The sequence below is a fragment of the Bos indicus genome, chromosome 11 (assembly GCF_029378745.1).
Source record: "Bos indicus isolate NIAB-ARS_2022 breed Sahiwal x Tharparkar chromosome 11, NIAB-ARS_B.indTharparkar_mat_pri_1.0, whole genome shotgun sequence".
Classification (NCBI taxonomy): domain Eukaryota; kingdom Metazoa; phylum Chordata; class Mammalia; order Artiodactyla; family Bovidae; genus Bos; species Bos indicus.
Window position 1 is genome coordinate 10,470,947 of NC_091770.1, and position 24,497 is coordinate 10,495,443.

At 49.1% G+C, this 24,497-nt stretch overlaps 1 protein-coding gene across 3 annotated transcripts in view; it reads right to left on the reverse strand.

Annotated features, from left to right (window-relative positions):
* Nucleotides 1-512: 512 nt before the first annotated feature.
* The window catches only part of TET3 (tet methylcytosine dioxygenase 3), a 109,586-nt gene continuing 85,601 nt past the window's right edge, over nt 513-24,497 (reverse strand). For all 3 annotated transcript variants that reach the window (XM_070798423.1, XM_070798424.1, XM_070798425.1), the window contains 6 exons: nt 18,317-18,525; nt 16,999-17,149; nt 14,428-14,517; nt 13,782-13,919; nt 8,824-9,160; nt 513-8,278 (listed from right to left, as the gene is read on the reverse strand). In XM_070798423.1, coding sequence (XP_070654524.1) covers nt 6,492-8,278; nt 8,824-9,160; nt 13,782-13,919; nt 14,428-14,517; nt 16,999-17,149; nt 18,317-18,525 — 2,712 coding nt within the window. In that variant the 3' untranslated portion in view covers nt 513-6,491. The remainder of the gene's footprint in view (nt 8,279-8,823; nt 9,161-13,781; nt 13,920-14,427; nt 14,518-16,998; nt 17,150-18,316; nt 18,526-24,497) is intronic.

Here is a 24,497-nt window from a genome sequence, read left to right on the forward strand (position 1 = left end):
CATTCTTTCTGGAGCTATTACCAACTGCCCTCTGCTCTTCCCCAGTAGCATACCGGACACCTCCAGACCTGGGGAGCTCATCTTCTGGTGTCATATCTTTTTGCCTTTTCATACGGTACATGGGGTTCTCCAGGCAAGAACACTGGAATGGGTTGCCGTTTCCTTCCCGACGTTTGTCAGAACTCTTCACTGTGACCTGTCTTGGGTGGCCCTGCATGTCATGGTTCACAGCTTCACTGCGTTACACAAGTCTCTCTACTATAAGGCTATGATCCATGAAGAGGACAGTCTTATTGTTTTCTTCCATTTTAAAAGTTATACATGCACATGGTTATATTTAAGTACTCTGAAAATGTTTGTGATATGTGATTCTCTTGTAGTGGGATTTCAAGCTGTGGCTTTTCCAGTAGTTATGTATGGATCTGAGAGTTGGACCACAGTGGGATTATAGGGAACCTTAAATACCACAATCTGGGCCCAATTCAAGGTGGGGAAAAAGAAGCCACACAGAATTTGAGTGCAAAAAATAAATATAAAATTTATTAAAACACCCACAATATTTTAAAGATACCAGGAGTAATACAGTTCACAAACCCAGTTGTTTGTGTAAATTATAATAAAATACAAATCAAAAAAGGATACATACTTGCAATTTCTAGGCACCCTAAATTAAATCTGCTGAAACACTGGGGGAGAAGGGAGGGCAAGGAGGGTAGCTCAGGAGGCAAACCAATAAAGTGGGAGGAAAAAATATTAACAAAAAAGTAAAAATTATACAAAATAAAATTATCAGCATAAATTTACTGTACTAAGAATATCTACAGTTTAATAATACACATCCTATTGCCTTGAGACATTGCAAAAATCTACCATTCATCCATCAACCCCAGATAAACTTCATTTCAAGTAGCCACAGTTACAAAGTCAAGACGGAATATTCAAGTATGGTTGTTAAGTTCACCTCCATTGGAAGCCAAGTAACCAAACAGGAATTCAAAGAGAGAAGAAATAAAACACATCAAAAAGCTACAGGGGTTCTAGATTAAGTCCAATGCATTAATATGCCACAATATGACCTGCCCTTGTTTCTTTAATTAGAATAGATGAAAAAGAAATTACGTCACTCCTGTTTTTCTCCTCCTTTTTTCCCCTTAAAAGAAAAAAAAAAAAAAAAAACTATTGGAACCAAGAAAATTTGGATATTCAATGAGCCAAATAGAATTTTTAAAATCCTCATGTGACAATGATGAGTTATCCCTGAATGACAGGTAGTCAAAATGAGAAAAGAGAGCGAACAACACCACTACAAAAATCATCCCTGATATCAGAAGAGGAGCAAACGAGGAAGTAGGCCAATTCTCACTGATTCTTAGGCAAAAAGCGACGGTAGACCTTGCATTTCTGTGCTGCAATCTCTGCTCAGGGAAGAAGCCTATTGCTTTTCTCTTGTTGGCAGCTCTGCGGAAGGAAGGGCTGGGAGTGCCAGGACGGGGCCTCGCACATGGAAAAACTCTCCCTGTGCGTGTGAGTGCGTGCGGGACTGTATAACCTATGCTGGGGGTATGCACCTCAAAAAACACTCAGGTTGGTCCAGGGTATGTTGAAGTTGGCTACAGCAGATGCAGCTGGTCAATAAAGATAGGTTGTGAGGGAGTCATTTCAAATGACAGCAACAATGACTGAAAAAGCTCGATGAGATGGGCATAGGAAATTCACATTTTATTCAAAAGCAAAACTTGAAACAAAATAAAAGTCAACCACAGTCCTTCCTTTAAGCATTCTGCCATTTTAACTGAAGAATGAAAACTAAAACGACCCCAGATTCTTCAAGGTCAAGTAGGTCATCAAATGGACAACCTGTATGTATCAGACCCTCCTGGAATCTACTTTACCAAAGTTGTCACGATGTCCTGTTTTTGAGGTATTTAAAAAAAAAAAAAAATTATTGTGACAGTGGATGACACAAAACAGAGCTTCCTGTTGAATTTTTAAAATATCAACTTTTGTGGACCCAAGAAGAAATTTGGAATAGCACCAACTAAAAACAGCCTCAGTGGTACCAAGTGAGCAAAGCTCCTTCCTTTAGTTTGAACACGAGGGGATACCAGCGAGAGGCAGAAGCAATGCTGGGGCAAAGGCTGTGAGGAGCAAAGGAATGAGCCCCCTGCCCGCCACAGTCCTGGCCAGTGCTGGGGAGGAAGGAGGCCCATCCGGCCCACCCTGGCCTGCAGAGCACCTTTGGAACTCTCAGAGACATCTAGTCAGCACCCTGGACAGCAAGAATGCCTGCCACGTTAGAAGACGCAGAAGCACCCGACTCCCCTTCCTCCAAAGAACCCCCCAAAACCCCTTCACGCTTCCTTTCTTGATAGACCCAAGAGGACACATGTGAAACCAGCATGCCCGCCACCTCCAAGCCAGGCAGGCCCACTCCCCGCCCCAGTAAGATGGCTGGCTGCCTTCGAGACTCGCCTTTCTGTGTGGCCAACAAGGGGAGAATAAAACAAAACAGAAAAACTGCTCAGAGCAGGTTCTAGCACGTAAACAGAAGTCTAAGGAGACAGCACCAAAAGGGGGGCAGGGGAAGAAGCCGAGAGAGACTGGAGCCCACCTTGTTTTTGGTTGGTTGTGGTTTCAGAACCTTGATAGCACCTCAGCAGGACAGGATCAGGGACAGTCACATTAAAACACCATAGCACCATTTTATTTAGACTATTTCAATTCATAAAAATGCTTCCTAGTCCATAAAACACACTTCAGTAACAAAAGGAAAGAGATTGGTTGAGGCACGTCGGGGCTATCATTTTAATTTTCCGCAGCACTGCCCTGGTGTGGGATCTGGCGGTGGTCAACTTCATGAAGCCTGGCTGGGTTCTCTTAATGGAATCAGGTTACCATCTACTCACTGTCACCCATCCTCGCATACCCACTGCTGCCGGGTACAAAGCAATTAAGATCTGCTCCTTCTTTCCTTGCTTCAGCACTTTTAAAGTCCCTCGCTCTGCAAACTACTGTTTCCAAAAGAGGCTGGTGAAAGGGCCAAGAGGGGCGGGTATGACCTCTTTCCATGCGCACCTGTCATCTCAGTGGGCCGGCAAAGCAGTACCCATGAAGCCAGAGTGTGGGAAACCTAGGCCCTGCCAGAACACACACCAAACAACAACAACAAGAAACCTCAAAAGCCATGAGACACGTCAGTCAAGATTTCTGATGGTTGGATAACGGTTTCTTGAGCTAGCACCAGTTATTTTGCGAGAACCTGCCGCAAAGCGATTTTTTTAATTTTAAAAACTTCTTAGCACAAAACTTTGCAAGTACTTTCCTTGCATGCAAAAAAGGCAGGGAAAACAAAAGAAGAACCAACTGTCTGCACTGCATGTGGATGGCATCTGTGGACAGGGCACACTGGGGGAGATGACTCTAGGACTCCATCATTTCTGTTGCTATACTATTATTCCTAAAACTTGGTCATGCTGTTAGGTTCTTTAGTTGCAATGGCTTTATTTTTCTTCTCATGATAAAAATGTCTGTTAATCATCTTTCAGACTTAAAAAATGATAGTGCCAGTAAAAAATAAAAATTCGATTTTTCTCTTTTAAGAAACCTTCAGCAGCAAGGGGGAGGGGATAAAGAGCTGTGCATAGTTACTTTTTAAACATACGTCTAAAGCATGCTAATTTAATGACTGAGATTTGAGGTAGGTTATACATGTAGTGTGTAAAAATCAGCATGGGCTTGAGCATGGCAACAGCACCACCTAATCTCTGAAACACCGTTCTGGAGGGTATGGGGACGTCCAATGGAGACTGCCTCTTGACTCACTTCTCAGCAGCCTATCTGCTAATCTAGAAATTATGAACCAAAGGCTGTTTGGGCTGGGGGGAACAGACATCACATGCTTTTAGATTGTATTGGTTTCTCCTTTCATCTAATGGCTTTGCTACCAAAGGGTGATGAGGGGAAGAGTCTATTGAACACACATCAAGGAGATTCATACATGCCAAGTATCAGAATCACCTGGGTTACACTCAGGACCTTCCAAACCAACAGCCAACCTGGGGCTTCCCCGGGTCATACAGACAGTCACATTCTCCAAATGTTTTGTAAAATATTGTATTTCTTGTTTAAGATAATTTAAAATGAAGTTTTCAAGGCACCCCCCGCATCTACCTAAGCACGGAGTCAAATGAGACCTGCATAAAAGTACTGATGCGTTAAGCAAAATAGCATTTAAAGGACCCAACTTTTCCTCAAAACTAGAAAATCAGCATGCTCATTAAAGACTCTGCTTCCTTTAGCTTGTCAAACTGAAGGTCAGAGGTTTTCCTATAAATCTGAGTTCTGAATAATTCGAAATCCTGATAAGCTCTTGGGTATTTATTTCAAAAGCAATAATATTTCATTTTTGTCCTGTAAAATAAATGCAACTTTACAGAATATGGTAAAAGTGAAGGCTAGACAAAGCACGTTAAATATTCAGCTACTATTTACAATTTCTCCCACAATTACATGTTAAAACATACTTTTTTCAAGTTGCTGTTTAAATCTAGGCAAAAGTGCTTAAAAATTTTTTTTCACTATTTACAATTAAAACCAGACCACATAAATGCTTAGGATATCTCACAGCGACTCTCCGCCAGTGCTTCTGGAACAGTTACAGTACACAGCCAGCGGGGCGATTCTCAGCTCTTTCACAAGGCACCTGGAAGCTCAGGAACTTGCCTTCAGCATCGTCATCTGATTGTTAAACTCATTTCATGAAGACCCACATCTGAATAAAACTGCTCAATAAATATCTGATGTTTAGCTCAGGGTTTGGCTGTCAATCACTGTGTGGCCATATTCCCCTCTGTGTCCTTATGAAGCCTCTCACGCACCACATACATCCACATGGGTAGCTGGACATCGTTTTTGCTAATACCACAGGAAGAACAAACACTCCAAGAAGTCTGACTTGCTGTTGACGGACGTTGCTTCCTACCTGTCAGGCCCAACCTCTCTTAACAAATGTCAAAAAAATTAAGCACCACATTCTCATTTCAAAGAACTGAACGAATGCACCAGAATTTTAGAATGGGCATGTTCAAGTGGGTGGAGAGGGGAAGAAGGAAAGGAGAAAATGACCAAATAGAGAAATGGCACCAAATAGGGAGGAAAATCATAGCTACCTGCTGAAAATGTTTGACTCTTGCATTTAAAAATTGTTAAGTGTAGGCCCACTCCTCAAATGATAGCGTGGAGGGGGTGGGCTCAGGTGTGAGGCATGCACCATTGTCCAATGTGAAATCCAGGGATAAGGAGATGCGTTCCTGCTGTCACACTGCTGTGCAGAGTTCCCGCGGGTGCGGCCTGCCCGATCAAGAAGTCCCAGCACAGCACTACAGCACCAGGCTCTGCGCCAGCTTTTCACAGCTTGGGTTCGACTTCTTGTTCTTAAAGATACAGTAGCCCTTTTCGGTATCAGCATCGACTTTGGAGGCTTTTTTTTTTTTTTAAACCTGCCACTAAGACAAATTCCTTCAGCCAGTATTCATTGGCTAGTCAGCTTGGTGTAAAAAGGCTCCTGAGAACCTCTCGATTCCAGCTCCGTCCAGAGGTGCTGCCGAGGGGACCACGGTACCACGTGACTTGATAGCTAACGGACAGAGAGGATTCAGTGTGGAGACTAGCAAGCTTGAAGCTATCTACTTCCAACCTGGTTTCGGGGGAAATCTATGCCAGCATCTCAGGTGCCTGGCCTGGGGTGCGCCTGCCCCCCATACCCGACTCCAAGCCGGTGACTGGAAAAGGGACCCCAGGTGTTCCTCTACAGATTCTCCCATCCTACTGCAGAGGACAGAGGCTGTCCTGAGGGCTACCTCCCCTGAAGGGAAGGGTGTCTGTCAGGGGGACAGTGGGTGGCTACAGCCTGCACTTGGCTCATGAGGGGCCGACGGCTGAGAGAACCTCGTCATCTCCCAAGAGGGCCAGGCTCACCGGGCCCAGCACAACCGGGCAGGAGTGAGTGCTTCTGGCCTTTCCTGCCGATCCTTTACCATTACAATTGTCACTTAAAAAAATCCAATAAATACACATTTTAAATGGAATTTAAAACTACTCCTTTGTGAAAGGACACTATAAACTTTCTTTCCATTATTGTGATATACAAGGATAGAGTTTTAAAAACAAGAGAAAATAAAAGCCCCCCAAACAAGGGAGGAAAAAAAAAACCAATGTGGAGATATAAATATTTAAGATCACGAAAAAAATCACCCGACAGCCGTAGTTTCTTCTTCAAAGTGCTGGGGAAGTGGGGTGGGGGGAAAGGAGGGGCGGGTCAGTTCTGAGGTTTGGACCATAAATACATATATATGCGTATCTATATATGTATATATAGATAAAAAGACTTCTGCACCCCCAACCCGCCCCCAGGTGTGAGGGCGAAAGCACCACAGAGGCAGCTCGGGCCGGGCCCGACGCTGAGGTACGCTGGCTCCCTGGCACCCTGGCGCCTAGATCCAGCGGCTGTAGGGGCCGGTGACCTTCGTGTAGGCATAGGAGGACACGGTGACCGCTGAGTCCGTGGGCATGGCCAGCGCCTGCCGGGTGGGGACCATCCCCTTCTTCTCCTTATGCTGGGACTCAGGGACCACGGCGCCTCCCCACTTGCGCTTCTTCCCATAGAGCTTGGCCTCCTGATGGCCCAGGCCCAGCCGAGCGGCCTCCTCCTGTCGTGCCCGCGCCCTCTCCGCCAGCTGCTTCATCTTGGCCTCCCAGAGCGCCAGCCCGTGGTTGGGCTGGTTGAGGTTCTTGTGCTGGTAGAAGACCAGCGAGATGCGGGTGGGATGGCAGCGGTTGGGCTTCTTGAGGGGCGTGGTGGCGTGCAGCTCCCGCCGGGCACACTCGATGAGGATGGAACCGTGGGCAGGGGCCACGGCCACGCCGCCGATGTTCTCGTCCAGGAAGTTGTGTTCGCTGTCCGACCACAGCTCCTCTTCCTCCTCCGCCCCACCGGCGCCCTTCTCCTCCTTCACTGTCCCCTTGTTCGGGGGCCCCTCTGCTGTCCCCTCCTCCAGGCTGAAGGGATCCCACAGCTTCTCCTCGGACTTCAGGGCCCCAAACAGCTTCTCACTGGGGCCCAGGGGCATGCCGAAGGACTGCCAGGCTTTGTCCAGCTGGCTTGCCCCTGGGGTTGGAATCCTCCCCTCCTCCCCTTTCAAGGGGCTCCACAGCTTGTCTTGGAATCCAGGACCACCTTTCAGGGCGGAGCTGAAATCCCCTGCCCCTACCCCCCACGGCTTCTCAGTCAGGCCGGGCCCAGCCAAGGCCGAGGCGTTGCTTCCAAACTTGCAGGGGCTCCACGGCTTGCCTCGCAGCCGTCCTCCAGGCTGGGGGGCTGGCTGCTGTCCCTCGCCAGGAAACAACCCCCACTGATGCTGGCCATCGGGGAAGTGGGAAGGGGTCAGGCAGGAACCCCCAAAAGAACCGAGCTTATCAGGGATAACGGCAGGGCTCTCCACGGGAGGGAACACACCCCAGCTGCCACCCACGCCGTTAGTCCTCTTGGGGGACATGCTTGGGCCTCCTGAGTACTGTCCCCATAGATGACTGGGACCCCCGTTCTGAGATGCCTCAGGCAAAGGTGTTTTGCCCATCTTGCCAGGCTCTCTGGTTACAGATTCAGTGTGGACCAGTGGATCTACTGGCTCTTGCTTGATGGATCTGTTGTAGCAATTGGAGCTCTGTGCAAAGGGAGAGGGGTCCCTGGACACTGGGTGGATCTGGGGGGCCTTCGGAAGCAGATACTCCTTGGGGCCTGGATAAGCAGGCTGCTGGTGGTGAGAAGCGGGGTGGTGGGTGTCTGTGGGAACAGCCTGACCGGGCAGCTCGGCAAACTCAGCACCACCGTAGGCCGGGCTCAGGCTGTTGTGCAGAGCGTGGAGGTCTGGCTTCTTCTCAAAACTGCTGCTGCCGCCACCGTGCCCCCAGGCACCAGCACCCAGGAATTGCGAGGGGAAGACCGGGTTACTGGATGGAAAGCCATAGTAGCTGAACGCCGGAAGCGCGTACTTGGAGTGGAAGCCGTTGACGGCGGCCAGGCCAGGCTGTGCATAGTGGGAGTGGTAGGAGTACACGCTGTTCACACTGTACGGGTCGGAGGGCCGGCAGCTGCCCAGCACCGAGTAGCTCTCCACCACTGTGTTGCCGCTGTACTTGAAGGAGCTGAAGGGGCTCTGCGGCTCCACCTTGAGGGAGGGTTTCAGGCTTTGCTGGGACAATCCACCCTTCAGAGAAAGGCCTGAGGAAGACAGGAGGTGAGACAGAGAAGGAGCACAGAGAACCACCGCCACAGAAGCTTCCTCTTCTCCTGAGAGGTTTCCTCAGCCAGGCAGGCAAGATGCGTGAGGCTGGGCTTGCTCCTGGCGTAGCTCAGCTTGGCCTGGCCCCGAGGAAGCCCTGGGAGAGCGGCCGGCAGAGCTCTCGGTCCCCCAACCCAAGCAGACCCCCACCTGTCCTCACTGAAGCGCCCCTGTGCCAGCTGCTGCAGAGATCAGGGCTGCCCCACACCGAAGACCCTGCTGCCCCACTGCGAGGGGAGCGGGTGAGCTGGGGGACTTCCCAGCTCTGGGAAGATGGGGGACCTCCGTGTACTTGGCTTCCAGGTGCCTCCCATAGGGTCTGGGGTCCTCTGTCGCTGACTGACAAAACTGACGGTTCAGATGGCTGAGAGATTCCAGTACTTTTCTGTCTGGAATTCTATCTCAAGTCAGGAAGAGGGGTGGTAAGGGCCCCCCGACCCGATGGCTCCATGCCACCCCTGCTGGGCACCCTCTCCCCACACACCTGGGTCAGTGGTGATGCCAGCCAGCTCCAGGGCCTCCTGCTTGATCTTCTCAGGAGTGCTCAGCTTCTCCTTCTGAACCTTCTTCTTCTCAGCTGCCGCCTTCCTGGCTTCAAGCTGCCGCTGGCGGCAGGACTTGGCAGGCTCGGGCAGGCGCCGGACCTCGCGGGGGAAGGCGGTGAGCACCTGGATGGCCCCGCTGCCCACCTTGGCGTTCTGGTTCTCCTCACTGCCGAACTCATCCGTGCTGGCCATCTTGTACAAGGGGAGCACGTGCAGCTGCTCGTCCTCGGGGATCTTGCCCACGCAGCGATTGTCTTCCTTGGTCAGGGTGCAGACCTGCCTCAAGCAAAGAGACAGGTTGGGGGAGCCCGACACTGAGAGGGAGGGGCTGAGCATCCCACGTACAAGGCTGTCCCCTTCCCCAGACAGTCCCAACCCCAGCTATCCGTTACCACTTTTCAGACTATCTAAAAAGCACACTTGTCTTGGTTTATACAGTAACAGTATCACCAACATTTAGAGTTTGCTTGACAGTTTTCAATGCACATCCATTCACTTTGCCTAACAAGGCTGAGAGGGGATGAGATGACCGGCTCTGGGTCAAACAGCCAGAAAGGGGCCAGGTCAGGACAGGGAGATGTGCTCTGCCATCCATGTCATCATTGCCAGGACATGTCATTACCCAGACCTCGGACCTTCCACCATCATCCTTCTTGCCCTCAACACTCATCTCCTTTTGTTCTTAAAACTGAAAATTGTACGTGCCGGTGGTAGAAAATTTACAGCAATACAAAGGACATGAAAATTAGCTCCATAATCCCACCAACTAGAAATAGCCCATACATATACTTGGTCATAGACATGCTCACTTTTTAATAATTAAATAGGATCATTTATACTATGTACATGCTGTGTGCTTAGTCGCTCAGTTGTGTCCGACTTTTTGTGACGCCATGGACTACAGCCCACAAGGCTCCTCTGTCCATGGGATTCTCCAGGCAAGAATACTGGAATGGGTTACCATGCCCTCCTCCAGGGGATCTTCCCAACCCAGGGATCGAACCCAAGTCTCCTGCATTGCAGGCAGATTCTTTACTGACTGAGCCACCAGAGAAGCCCATATTATGCATACAGTTTTAGAAAAACCTTTTCTTACGCAGTATATTTTCTTACATGTTAGATATTCATCCTCAATACGATTTAAGAGCCACACTATATTATTCCACTATATCAATGTGTTAACCTATTTAACTAATCCCTCATGACTATTTAAACCTGTTTCTCATTTTTTCCTAAGTAATACTTTTATTCTTTCACTGAATTTTCTAAGATACTTAGTTCCCTGGGATAAACACTATGGAGAACTGCCACATACTGCCAAACTGTGCTCCAAAACGATTTAGCATCAGTGCTTCACTCACACCGGCAGAACTTTCAATTTTCCTATACTTTGTTGACATTTTTGCCATTCATTTAAAACTTTTCACTTGGTATCAAAATGTACCTCGCCATTGGAATACGCTGCTCTGATTACTGAGGAGGTCTGATTTTGTTTGTTTGTTTACTCTTTTGACTCTTGTACTGACTATATTTTATTTTCTGAATTCTTGATGTTCTAACATTTGGGGACTTCATCTCGAAGGGACTGACCCTCCCTAAGACTGCATGCTCAGTTGCTTTAGTTGTGTCCGACTCTTTGCGACCCTATGGACGTAGCCAGGCTCCTCTGTCCACTGGATTCTCCAGGCAAAAATCCTGGCGTGGATTGCCATGCCCTCATCCAGGGGTCTTCCCAACCCGGGGACTGACCTGCATCTCTTACGCCTCCTGCATCGGCAGGTGGGTTCTTTACCACTAGTGCCACCTGGGAAGCCCAGCTAATTCCTATAGCAGCAAATGACCCCCGCCAATGCAACTCTGGTACATAAACCAACCTATGCCACCCCAACCATCTTCTTTATCAAACCCCCGCCAATGCAACTCTGATACATAAACCAACCTATGCCACCCCAACCATCTCCTTTATCAAACCTCCACCAATGCAACTTTGATACATAAACCAACCTATCCCACCGCAACCATCTCCTTTATCAAACCCCTGCCAATGCAACTCTGATACATAAACCAACCTATCGCACCCCAACCATCTCCTTTATCAAACCCCCGCCAATGCAACTCTGATACATAAACCAACCTATGCCACCCCACCATCTCCTTTATCAAACCCCCACCAATGCAACTTTGATACATAAACCAACCTATCCCACCCCAACCATCTCCTTTATCAAACCCCCGCCAATGCAACTCTGATACATAAACCAACCTATCCCACCCCATCTCCTTTATCAAACTCTCACACACCAAATACTCTCCCTGTCTTAAATCGCCCCATAGAGACCACCTCTAAAGCCCAGAGCCTAAAGAATTATTCAAACTATCCACCCTAAACTTACTCAGCTTATTTATCTTGCCTTGCCCATTCCGTTTTATGAAATCCCCAGTAAAGCTGTCAGCCATTCTCTCCCCTCTCTGCCTCCTGACCAACCCTACTGCTGCCCAATAAGCTGGCAAATTAGCACTCCAAGGCTGTAAGTTGTAAGTGTCCTTATCCTGGGGCCACTGCACAAAACTGTACTGAGGACATCCTCCCTGTGGTTTATGGAAAGGAGTCTGAAAGTACTGTCCATCCGCAGGGGACTGGTTAGTAAACGGTGACAGAGCCACACACACAGCCTTAGAACGTGCTGAAGTAAACTGATATCCACCGACCCAGAAAGCTATCCACCACATGCTCCTGAGTTCAGAGAAGCAAGGTCATGGAACAGCACACACACACACACACACACACACACACACACACACACACATTCAGGTATCTGAATGGACGGCCATCACAATGCTAACACAGGTTATCTCTGAGACGCCAGGCAATGTTTACTTCATACTTTCTCATATTATGAAATTTTTTTTATAATAAATAATTGTTCAGGTAGGAAAAAACCCATTATCCACTTTGGAAAAAAACTTATTTTTCACTTCATTCTCGAAGCTCTGGGATCCAGATAACCTGACTATGCTCCTATCTCCCAGTGGTCTGTCCTCCTTCCCTGCTCCTTTCCTAACCCTGAAGGGCTCACTCCTCCTCTATATTTCAGCTACAAAATCCTCACGGTGCAGTGTAGACAAGCCTGCCTCATCTTGATTTTTGGCCTTGAGCATGGGAAAGGGGGACAAGATAGGGAAGTAAAATCCTAGGGCTGGGCCGTTCATCCCGTGGGGGGAGAAGCTACACTGATTCTAGGGGTTCCTTTTTAGTTGAACATGCCAGTGCCCATGTCTCTTCCACAGCCCCCTGGGGGCCCTGTCTCCTAGGACCTAGGTAAAAAGCAGAGAAGAGAGCCACATCACTCCTTCCAGGGTGCCCCCACCCAAGCCCAAACCTCCTCCCTTCTCCATCTTGCACTCACTCTTCTGGGACCTGCATCCAGGCTCATGGCCCTAATTATGAACTAAGTGCTCTCCAGTCTCAACTTCATTTCTCTAGACCCTTCTTTTCCCCAGCCTACTCTACATCTCCGCCTGGACATCTAGCAGGCATCTCAAAACAGAATTTTCTTAATTAAAAAAAAAAACTTTTTAGTTTTATATTGGAGTACAGCCAATTAACTATGCTGTGATAGTTTCAGGTGGACAGCAAAGGGACTCAGCCGTACATACACACGTATCCATTCTCCCCCAAGCTCCCTTCCCGTCCAGGCTGCCGTAACGTTGAGTGAAGTTTCCTCTCCTATATGGTAGGTCCTTGTTGGTTACCCATTTTAAATACAGCAGTGTGTACCTGTCCACCTCAAACTCCCTGACTACTCCTTTCTCCCATCCTTACTCCCCAGCAACCACAAGTTTGTTTTCTAAGTCTGTGAGTCTGTGTCTGTCAAAACAGAATTTTTGATTTTCACCCCAAACTGGTCTTCTCCTGATATTCTATATCTCAGTAAATATCACTAACACTTGCCTAGTTGCTCAAGCAATTCACACATCCCATGTCCAGGCCATGAGCAAACACCCTCAGCTATGCCTTCAAAATCATCCCAAACCTGTCCAATTACTCCCCACCCCACCCTCACTCCTGCCCAAGCTCTGTCACCTCTGGACACCTGTCCTGGCCTCTACCTGGCCTGCTTGCTCTGGTTCTCCCCCACCCACCCCTACTGCAACATACTTTATTCTCCATCTGCAGGAGCAAGAGACTGCTTCTGACTTTATAAGTGAGATCTTAGCATTCCCAGCTGAAAAGCCCTCCAGGGCTTCCCATCACACTCAGAGCACAACCCAGAGCCCTCCCAGCCCCCCATTCTCCCTGCGACCCCAGCCCTGCCTGCCCCTCTGATCTCACTCCTCTGAGCCTTCGCCTGTGCTGCTCCTGGAGCTCCCCACCCCTACCCGCACGCATTCGGTCCCTTACCTCCAGGTCTCTGCTCAGGTGCCCCTTCCCAGACAAGGCTCCCTCCACTTCCTCTACAATAGCGTCTGCGGTCATCTCACCCCTTACCCTACTGTATCTTCTCCTCACAGCCTTCACTGCTCCTGCACATTATATCACATACTCCGGCAGCACACTGTCCATTTTATTCCCCAGCATCTAGAGCAGTACCTGGGGCACAATAAACATTTGCCCAGTGAATGAATCAAGAGACTGTTTGGACTTCAATCCAAGTGTTCAGCGAGACCTGGAACCACACTTTAGATAACTGGGGCACACTGGGCACCCAGGAGGCTGCATTCTGCAGCCTCCACCCAAACCAGCCCTGTCCCTGCATTTCCCAAAGAAGTTGGCAGAAGCAGGCAGTCTGCCAGGTCTCTCCCAGCCTTGAGCCCACCTATCCGCACAGAGCAGGTGTGTGCCCCCTCCCAGGATCATCTCATAGGTGGGGCTGTGACAGCTCACAAGCTTTCTTACCACTGTGCACCCGTTGTAGAGGTTATGCTGGTCCTTGTGGGCGTGGGCACAGAAGTCCATGCAGGCTGTGACCCCTGAGAAGGGCCGCCCTTCCTTCAGCCCCAGACGGCAATCAATCGCTATTTCCTCATTGGTCACCTGTGTAGATTGCCAAGGAGAGCTGCTCAAGTGACCTGAGATGAATGGCCCTGACTTGGCATGGGGGAGGCCAGGGGCACAGAGGGAAGGAAGGAGGGAAAAGGTTAAGGAACAAAACTGTCTTGTACATGGGCTGCAGGAGGGAGGTTTTATGGCTGAAGCCCCTGTAGGGGTTACTCCCTTCTGGGTTATCTCAAGTCCCCCTTGCCTCACCTACAGAGTGCAGAGGTGACTGGTGAGAGAAACTCAAGCCTCCTCAGTAGAAACCAGAGCAGAGGACGTGGCGGATTATGAAGGGGAGAGAGATAAAGACTAAGGATAGAGGAAAGACAGTCCGGGGGTGTGGTGAGCCTGGTATAAGCAAGAGGTCTTAACAAAGACCTACATCGCTGCTGTAGCACTGGCTGGGCTTTTCCCATCAGGAGCCCATTCTGCCACTGCCACACAGCAGAGAGCTGGGCAGAGATGGGGGTGCCACGTGGGCAGAGAACAGCCCAAGACCCAGTACCTGGTTCTGATAGGCCTGGGGCGCCAGCCGCTTATACAGGGGAGCAACTTCGGTGGCCAGGTCCTGGAAACTCTTCCGGAGCACTTCTTCCTGTGGAGACAAGAATAGTCACACACCCCCAGAGCAGCTCCGCCTGGTAAACTGTCTGCACCCTGGAAATCCACCTCCATTCTAGAACCTCTGCTGGGCTCCCGGTGGCAAGGTAAGAAGTAAGGGGCCATCAGGTATCTTAACGGTGTTTCCTCCGAGAAGGGTATGGGGCCAGGTCTGATTTAAAGCTGGAGATGCTGAAGCTCACCAGAGCAGACACTCCTGAGAGTCTGGTCACCTTGGCTACCAAGCACCTGCTCTGCCAGGCTCCAGCCCAGTGCCGCTCAGAACACCTAGAACGGGTTCCTGCTCTTACTGAGCACTCGCTCAACACCCTCAGTCAGAGGTGGGGGATGGCAGGCGTGTACGAGCATGAGCAGCAAGTGTGGATCCTTCCTGCAGTGGTCCAGACAGGCAAACAGAGGCAGGGAGGGGCAGCTGAGGCCTGCGCTAGGAATCCCACAGCCAGCCAGGCCCAGCGCCCATCATGAGCCAAGTACACAGACAGCCTCGACGTTCTATCCTTTAAGACTCGCATCATGTCAGGTGTTTAGTTCGCAATAATTAAAATTAAACAAAATAAAAAATTCAGCCCCTCCACTGTACTAGCCACATTTCAAATGCTCAGTGACTACAAGTGGTGCCTGTGGCTGGCTGTTCTCTACAGAGAACATTTCCATTATCACAGAAAGTTCCACCAGACAGTGCTGACCGCAATGAAGCAGCCCCCAAGCAGAGAGCTTAAGGTATTCACAGCCTTTCTCTAGCCCTCTGAGGGTACCAAGTAGGGCTACAGGGGCTCTGAGCCAGCCTTGAGCATGGGATGAAGAGTTTACAGAGAAGAACGAGGAGGAAGAGGGAAGGAAAAAAGTACCAAACTCACAGAATTAGAAATAGAAGGGTGAGACCAATGGCTCAGCTGTCTGTCCAGTGGGGCGGCAGAGCTACCAGCCAGCCTCACTGCACCTCCCTGGCTATCTTCCAGATGCTTCCACAAGCTCAGGGGGCCTGAAGCCAGCACAGCACGGGGGTGAGGACTGTGAGCTCTGGGGAAACACAGGCCAGGGTTAAATGCTGACTTCACCATCACTGCCACACAGCCTCGGGCAAGCCATCTGCCTCACCTGTAAAGGGAGCAGTAATAGTGCCTAGAGCCTCAGGTGTCATAAGATTAACTGAGATACCTGGGAGGTTCTGGGCAGAGTACCCAGCACTTAGTAGGTGCACAGGAAATGGTAGCTGATGGAACAGAGAAAATATTTGTTTTCCATGTATCGCTTTCATTCATGATAATTCCTAGTTCCTGGCGGCACTGAGACTCCTTCATTCATTGAAGCAACCGCATCTGCTGCTTCTGAGGGAAGCAGGGTGCTGCCATAAATAAAAGTCTAGCGTCAGATTAGACTCAGACTAGGTTATGTAACAGTCAAAAAAGCTGGCTTTGAGAGAAGAAAAAAGAGCTTCTAAATTTGGATGTGCTGCTTCCTTTTATTTCTGAAAAGCAAAGCTTGGAAGTCTGAGCATAGAAATTTATATGTGGTTTAGGAAAAAAAAATGTACCCCAGGAGTCCTTGCCCCCTGAAAAGGGGGAAGCCCTTCTGGTACAAGGAGCTTGGAGAGAGTTGGAAGGTAGAGAGTGGGATCAAGGTACTGCCCAGATCCAGTAGCCCCCTCCTTGCAGTAGCAGAGGCAGGAGGGAGGGAGGCTGGGGGGAGCCCACTGCAGCCTGTGCCTGTCTTTGCCTCTGGGCTTCAAGGGCAGAGCCCCTCGGGATGGCCTGCCCAACCAAGGCAACAGAGGGGAAGTGGCAGAGGGGGAGGCAGCCTGGCTGGACACTCCTGGCTCCCAGACTACGCTCAGCCTGCAGAGGAGACCCTGAGACCCTTATCCTGTTGTTACTGGGTTGAGGAAAAGCCCCGGAGGGCAGGAGGAGGCCTCAGGCCTAGAGGCAACATCATGTGGATGCCAGTCCAGTGCCCGAGGACCACACCAGGCCCCCAGCAGGGGAGAGCAAAGACCTGGACAACTGGACAACCGCACAGAGACGCGTCCCCAGCAGCCAGGCAGGATGAGGGAAGTCTAGCATCAGCCAAAAGGTGGCCTGAGGCCCCTCTTCCTGCCACACTTCACACCCAGGAAGATACCTTGCAAAGAATGGAGGGAAGCGATAACCCTTAAGAGGGCCACAGTCTAATGAGTAATCTGAACATTTACCTTAAGGAGACTTTTCTAAACTGCAAGAGCCTGAGGTACCTGTTAACTGGTAAGTCTAATTTTTCACTTGTCATATCCTTCCACATCACATCATATAACTTATTTCACTGCAAGATAAGGTCAGTTTGAAAAACAAAAAAAGGAAGTTCCATTTTCTGCACATCTGAGTCTCAGTGGACTAATCCTGTGTGCCATCTGGACTGTTAGGGCAGCAGGTGGAACAGGGTGAGTGGGAAGGTCCTGGGCTCCCTATGGGGCTCTGCTCACCTCTTTGGGGTTGTCCCCTGCGAGGCGGAACTTGCGAGGAGTCTTGCTCCGAGCATATTTGCAGCCATTGAAGTACATGCTCCAGGAACAACCGAAGGAGAAGGAGGCACCACAGGTGTTTGGGTCTTTGCCTTGGCAAGCGCAGGTCCGGCTGCAACATATCACACATTAGGCATCATAAGCACATTTTTTGTTCTGGAATTTTCCCCTCCCTGAGGGGGCGGCCCGGCTGTTGCCTGGCATCCGCTGGCCTCCCACTACTGGGATGACATCATTCCCTGCCCTCAACTCCTTTCCCAAGTCTCTACCCTTGTGGGCAGAGGAGCGGTTCTGAGTAGCCTGTTGGGCTCCCACCCCTGAGCCTGAAGGTCTGAGAGCCTGCTGCTGGGAGAAGCACCTGGGTTGTGTGAGATGGCTGAAAGGACCTAATCAAAAACCCACTCAGGTTTACACTTTGCCACGACTTTAATATCTTGATCAGCTTCAACACAGACCACTCAAGGAGGGGAATAATGTGAACCACAGAGTTTGAACATGCCTGCTTCCTGCAGGCCCAGGTGCTGACAGGCCTTTAAAGAAATTAACACTGACATTACCATTCAACACTTAATAAAATCCAGAAATAATCCTAATACCCCTCAATTGGGGAATGAATAAACAAACTGTGATGCATCCACGTGGTGGAATACTACTCAGTGGTGAAAAGGAGTGAGCTCCTGATCCATAGACGAAACTGAGAAACACTGCTCAGGAAAAGAAGCCAGACTCGGGAGGCTACCTGCTGCAGGGCTCCCTTCATGTGCCACTCTTATAAAGGCAACCCTACGTAGACAGGAAACAAGGCATGTGGTTGCCAGGGGTGTCGGGGAGCCCCAGGCTATAGAGGCCCATGGTGGAGTCTGGGGCTGAAGGAGCTCTTCTATGTCTTGACTGTGGTGGATACACGGCTATAAACATCTGACAAATTCCTCAAACTGTATACCTCAAAGGATGAATTTTACTGTAAGTAAAAATACCTTAATTTAAAAAACGGGGGGAGGATCCTGTAAAGATAGGTCTTATGACTATCACTGATGCCTTGTATTAGTCGGGCATCACACACGTTTCCACACTTGTCACCATATTAGAGCCTCAGAGTCAATTCGGGGCAGAAAGCAGAGCTAAGCTGAGTCAGGAGACCCTCCCCAGCCAGGGTCAGACCTCAGGCCAGCTCTGTGGGTGAGCACTTTTCTACCCCAGTCCTAACTCTGCGGAACACAGGGCCCTGACCCCGTGCCCCACCCCGCGCCCCACCCCGCCACCGGGACCATCCACATACTCATCGTTGAGGCCGCATCTCCGGCTGGTGGGGTTCCCGTACTTCCGGAGGGTGTCGGTGAGCTCCTGGTAGAGGGTGTCTCCGAGGCTGCGGGGGATGCCCTCCCAGGCCAGGATGAGGATGACGATCACGGCATTCTGGCAGTGGTGGCCCGCCCGGTGCCGCACCAGGCAGAGCAGCTTCTCTTCTAGCGTGTGCCTGCGGATCACCTGTGGGGAGGCGGGGCGGGGCGCTGGGAACCACAGGCTCCGGCGCTGGGCGCGGCCACGGCGGATGCCACGCCCCCCTCCCCTCTGCCCAACAGACCCAGGCTGCAGCTCTTCTGGGCACGGTCCCAGGGGTGTCACACCCTGGCGACAGCAACCACACAGGCTAAAGGATCATTGTGATTCGGAAAAGAAAAACATTAAACTGCAAAATGAAAAATAACTACTATAAAACCTAAGTAATTGGTGATTTACATAGACTTAGGAATAAAAATAAAACTCAGCAGTAACCACAGGACTGGAAAAGGTCAGTTTTCATTCCAACCTCAAAAAAGCGCAATGCCCAAGAATGTTCAAACTACTGCACAACTGCGGTCATTTCACATGCTAGCAAGGTAATGCTCAAAATCCTTCAAGATAGGCTTCAACAGTGTGTGAACCAAGACCTTCCAAATGTACAAGCTGGATTTAGAAAAGGCAGAGGAACCAGAGATCAAACTGCCAACATCCACTGGATAATGGATTAAGCAAGGTAATTCCAGAAAAACATCTACTTCTGCTTCATTGACTACACTAAAGCCCTTGACTGTGTGGATCACAACAAACTGTGGAAAATTCTTAAAAGAGATGGGAATACCTGCCTTCTGAGAAATCTGTATGCAGATTAAAAAGCATCAGTTAGAACCAGACATGGGACAATGGACTGGTTCAAAACTGGGAAAGGAGTACATCAAGGCTGTATTGTCACCCTGCTTATTTAACTTACATGCAGAATACATCATGTGAAATGCCAGGCTGGATGAATGACAAGGTGGATTCAAGATTGCCAGGAGAAATATCAACAACCTCAGATATGCAAATGATACCACCCTAATGGCAGAAAGCAAAGAGGAACTAAAGAGCTTCTTGATGAAGGTGAAAAAGGAGAGTGAAAGAGCTGGCTTAAAACTCAACATTCAAAAAACAAAGATCATGGCATTGGTCCCAACACTTCATGGCAAATAGATGGGGAAACAATGGAAACAGTGATAGACTTTATTTTCTTGGGCTCCAAATGCACTGCGGACAGTGACTGTAGCCATGAAATTAAAAGATGCTTGCTCCTTGGAAGAAAATCTATGACAAACCCAGATAGCCTATTAAAAAGCAGAGACATCACTTTGCCAACAAAGGTCTGTATAGTCAAAGCTAGGGTTTGTCTAGTAGTCATGTATGGATGTGAGAGTTGGATCATAAAGAAGGCTGAGCACCAAAGAAATGATGCTTTCAAACTGGGGTGCTTGAAAGTTCCACTCTTGAGAGTCCCTTGGACAGCAAAGAGATTAAACCAGTCTACTTTAAAAGAAAATCAACCTTGAATATTCATCAGAAGGACTGATGCTGAAGCTGAAACTTCAATATTCTGATCACCTGATGTGAAGAGCTGACTCACTGGAAAAGACCCTGATGCTGGGGAAGATTGAGGGCAGGAGGAGAAGAGGGCGACAGAGGATGAGACGGTTGGATGGCATCACCAACTCAATGAACATCAGTTTGAGCAAACTCTGGGAGATAGTGAAGGACAGGGAAGCCTGGTGTGCTGCAGTCCATGGGGTCACAAAGAGTCAAACACAATTGAACTACTGAACAAAAGGAACAAAATCTATAGATAAAATTATAAGCCATAATTTCAGAAATTTTTACATTGTCCTAAAACATTTGCAGAGAAAATGGTGCATATCTACATGGTTTTTGTTAAAAAGCAAGGGCCTGGATGCTATGGAAAACAGTTTTTGGTAGTTCCTTGGAAAGTTAAACATATATGACCAGGCATACCTAAGAATACAACCAGAGTTTCAGGATGGGATGATGAGAAAATTTTGGAAATAAACAGTGGTGATGGGTTGCATAACAATGAGAATGTAATTGATGCCTCTGGACTGCACATTTAAAATGATTAAAATGAAAATTTTATGTTATCTATGTTTTAACAATTTGCAATACCACTGAATTGTATACTTTAAATGAGTGAATTTTATGGTATGTGAATTACATCTCAAAAAGACTGCTAACAAAAAAAAGCATAGGCCATGGGGTACTGCTCTGCTCCTCAGGGTCCAGCTGTCCAGTCACCCAGGCTTTCACCTCACTCTTCACCCTCGCCCTAAACACTGTCCTGGCTCACACAAAGCACAAAGGGTCCAGGAGTGGGGGGTGAGGTGGCTGAATCTCCCCTCCAAAAATCCCAAGGAATTCTGTGACTAGATCAGATGTGGGGGCCTGTGAAGAGGGAAGACTGGGAAGGGCTCTGAGTGGCGAGTGGAGGGACAAGGACTTGAGACACGGCTCTACAAAGTAAGCAGGGGGCTCCCTTACATTCATAGCTACATGCTTTAGAAGGGGGAGCAGATGTTTGGGAGAGGGGTGAAATGGGGAGACCACTGACATAAGACGAGCAAAACGGATAAAGTCTGAGCTAGAACAATGGGGAATGAACAGGAAAAGACACGGACTCTAGAGACCTTCAGGAGAAAGGTGACTTTGGGACCACCTCACTATAGGAGCTGAGGGCCAGGCACAAGTCTTAAATGACATTCTGTGGTGCAGAAAAGTGGGTGAGTGTGGGCAGTGTTTCCTGCTAGGCAGCAGGGAGCACCCCGAGGTGGAGGCACTTTGGAACACTGGAGTGGCTATTCCGAGCAGAACCAACAGAACGGGTCTGGAGGTCAGGAGGTGTCTGGGCTGGAGACAGGATTGGTCATGAGTACATCAGTGTAGGCTGATGCTGAGGGAGCCACCAGGCAGGCAATATCAGTAAGGAGAGCAGGCCAGAGGTGCAACTAAGGAGTTGAGGGTAGCTGGGAAGCCAGACCCCTCTCCCTGGGTCACTGCCTGGTGAGAATTCCGGCCAAATGTACCTACCCCTTCCAGTTTGGGAAGAAGAAAACAGAAATCCAGATTTTCACATGAAATCTCTCCTTTTAAAGATATGAACACCAAATTCATTTTTTAAATGGTGGGAAAAAATATATATAATATATACATAAAATTTAGCATTTTAAGTGTACAATTCATTAGCATTAAGCACACTGACATTGTTATATAAACTATCACCAGAATTTCTTTCATCTCCAGAACTTTTAATTTTCCTAAACAGAAATTCTCCACCCATTAACACTAACCCTCCATTCTCCCTGAGCCCAGCCCGTGGTGACAACCATTTTGCTTTCTGACTCTATTAATTTGACTATGCCAGGTACCTCACGTAAGTGGAATTGTACAACATTTGAACTTCAGTGACCAGCTTAATTTCACTTAGTATGACATCCTCAAGTTTCATCCATAAAACAGCATGTACCAGAATTTCCTTCAAAATTTAAAGGACATCTTGTATACTAAACAAAATGTATCTGGGCCAAGAGTTCCTGCTTTGAGCCATAGCAGTAATGGTGCCCACCACCTCCACCCTTTGTGGAAGCACTGACTGCAACATTATTTATAAAATTGTTTTTGTGGATCAGTAAATATATGAAATGCCAATCATCATATCCCTGTATGGCTGGCTTTCTGCAGACTGAGCCGGGCACTCCATGGGCATCTGCACACACAGCAGGTACTAGGGTTTGCCCCAGAAGAGCACTGGCTAATTACACTCATGTGTGACACACACTTAGAGCTCACATAGTCACCTGCACCGCCACGGCTGGACTGAGGCCGTGCCCTTCGGGTTTCCAGTCTGCGCTTGCCTGTGCACACGTACTCAGTCCTGTCTGACTCTGTGCGACCCCATGGACCGTGGCCCGCCAGGCTCCTCTGTCCATGGGATTCTCCAGGTAAGAATACTAGACTGGGGTGCCGTTTTCTCCTCCAGGGGACCTTCCCAACCCAGGGATCAAGCCTGGGTCTCCTGCATCTCCTGTACTGCACTAGATTCTTTACCTCTGAGCCACCTGGGAAGCCCTAAATGTTCCTGCTGCTGCTGCTAAGTCGCTTCAGTCATGTCCGACTCTGTGCGACCCCCACATAAGTGCACTGAGGCACGAGCAGACAGCCCTGTGGCCACACCCTCACAGGCCTTTGGATACACTCAAAAAAGCTGCAACAAAGTGGAGCTCCCATACTCTATGGAGGAACCCAGCAGGACGGAATACAGAGTGCAGAAGTCAAAGGCCAATGTAAGGTGCGAACCTACCAGCACTCAGAGCACAGCAACACAGACGGCTCACGCGCCATCACAGGATCGTAAAGAAATCACCTGGACTTGGGCCAGGGGTTCCCGGAGCGCTGAGCAGAAACCCCAGTCTGTTCCCCCGTGATTCACCCTTGGTCCTAGCTCCAGCACTGGGCTTCCCCAGTTAAGTCTGCTCCACCATGCCGCCGGTGCCTTCAAATATCTGCCTTCTGACTTGTTCCCATTACAGGCTGGCCTGAGCAGCATCTCCATGGCTCTTCTACCGAAAGCCCATTTACCGTGTCTGCAGCGTTTGCGTCTGGTGTGCCTTCATATATTCTGAGCCTTTGGAGTCCTACCTGCATTGCTCCGTCATCTCCACACTTGCTGACTTCCACACTTTGTACAGGCCACCTTAAAATCTGACATTACCAGCAGGCTCTCTGGGGGGCCCCACTTTCTCAGATCATTCTCTGAACCCACATTTTCTGGGCATCCATGATGCACCTCAGCTTTGTTGCCCAAGATCCCAGCTGGTTAAATCTAAAACTTGCCGGGCACACTGCTTGTACCTGAAGGTAATGGCTGCAAACACAGACATGAACCCTGGCTGGAAAGAAAACCCAGGACCTAGACCTGGGCTGGGGCAGCGGGGAGAGCATGGGAGGCACTGCCCAGCCCAGGGAGCTGGACGCTGCCATCCCCAGGGCGATGGACCACGACCGTGCCACCACGAAGAACAATCTGTCCTTAGCATCTGTGGGCCATTTCCACACAGGGGCAGAGAAAGGGAACCTCTGTCCCTTCTCCAGCTCCCAAGGAGGTGGAACTCTAGATGAACCCTACAACCGTAATACACAGGGTATTTGGTGGCTGTGTAGGCAAAAAATAAGGGAACGTCACCACACTATGGGATTTGGTTAGAAAACAAGAAACAACACAGCACTGCCATTTTCTTGCAACTGTAATAGTTCTACGATCTACCACTCTTCTCATTAACAAAATTTCCCTCCTCTCTCATTTTATTTTCACTTATCAGGTGTGGAATTTCCTCACCTCTCTGTCCCTATGTATTCCCTTCTATATGAGCTTTTCTTTCAAAAAGAAAGAAGATGGGCATTGGTGATGGGCACTCCACCAGGCCTGGTGATATCCACAAGCTATTCCAACCTCTGGAGAAAGCACTGCATTCCTGTGCCCAGCTCTGGGCGTTTGTCCGCAGAGCCTGGAGGGACCAGAGTTCTGAGGACCACATTCTTCCTGCCATCATTCTGCTTTCCTCTCACGGCCCCAGAAACGGATCTCACACTTCATCTGGGCGCCTTCCTCCCCAGCCCTCAGCAGAGACACATGAGCGCTGGTCAAGAGCTAAACTTTCACCATGAGTGTCTGAGGACTAAGATGCATATTCTTATCCTTAACACTGTCCACAGAGCCAACTGTTTTCTTTAAGGTGGCAACTGTTTCTGAAGCTGAAAAGTCTGCCAATGCCCCAGGGATCTTCAGTTTCTTGCCGGATACTCTGGAATTCCTCAACAACTACATAAATCAGCAAGAGGAAGGGAAGGAGACCACTTCCCTGATGGGTTCTCTGGGAGGGATAACACCCCACCCTGATCAGCCAGAGAAGTAATTAACCTCCTACTGTAATGACCATCTTTCACAAGGGTGGGGAAAACATTCTTCTATATGCCCGTGAATACTCTTATGTATTTCAGATTTTCCCAGATCATTCTGTGCTACTGTCTGAAAATTGCTACAAATAGATACATGGTAGTTCAGGTTTAGATACCTAGTATTTTCATTAAACATAGAGGTGCAAAGG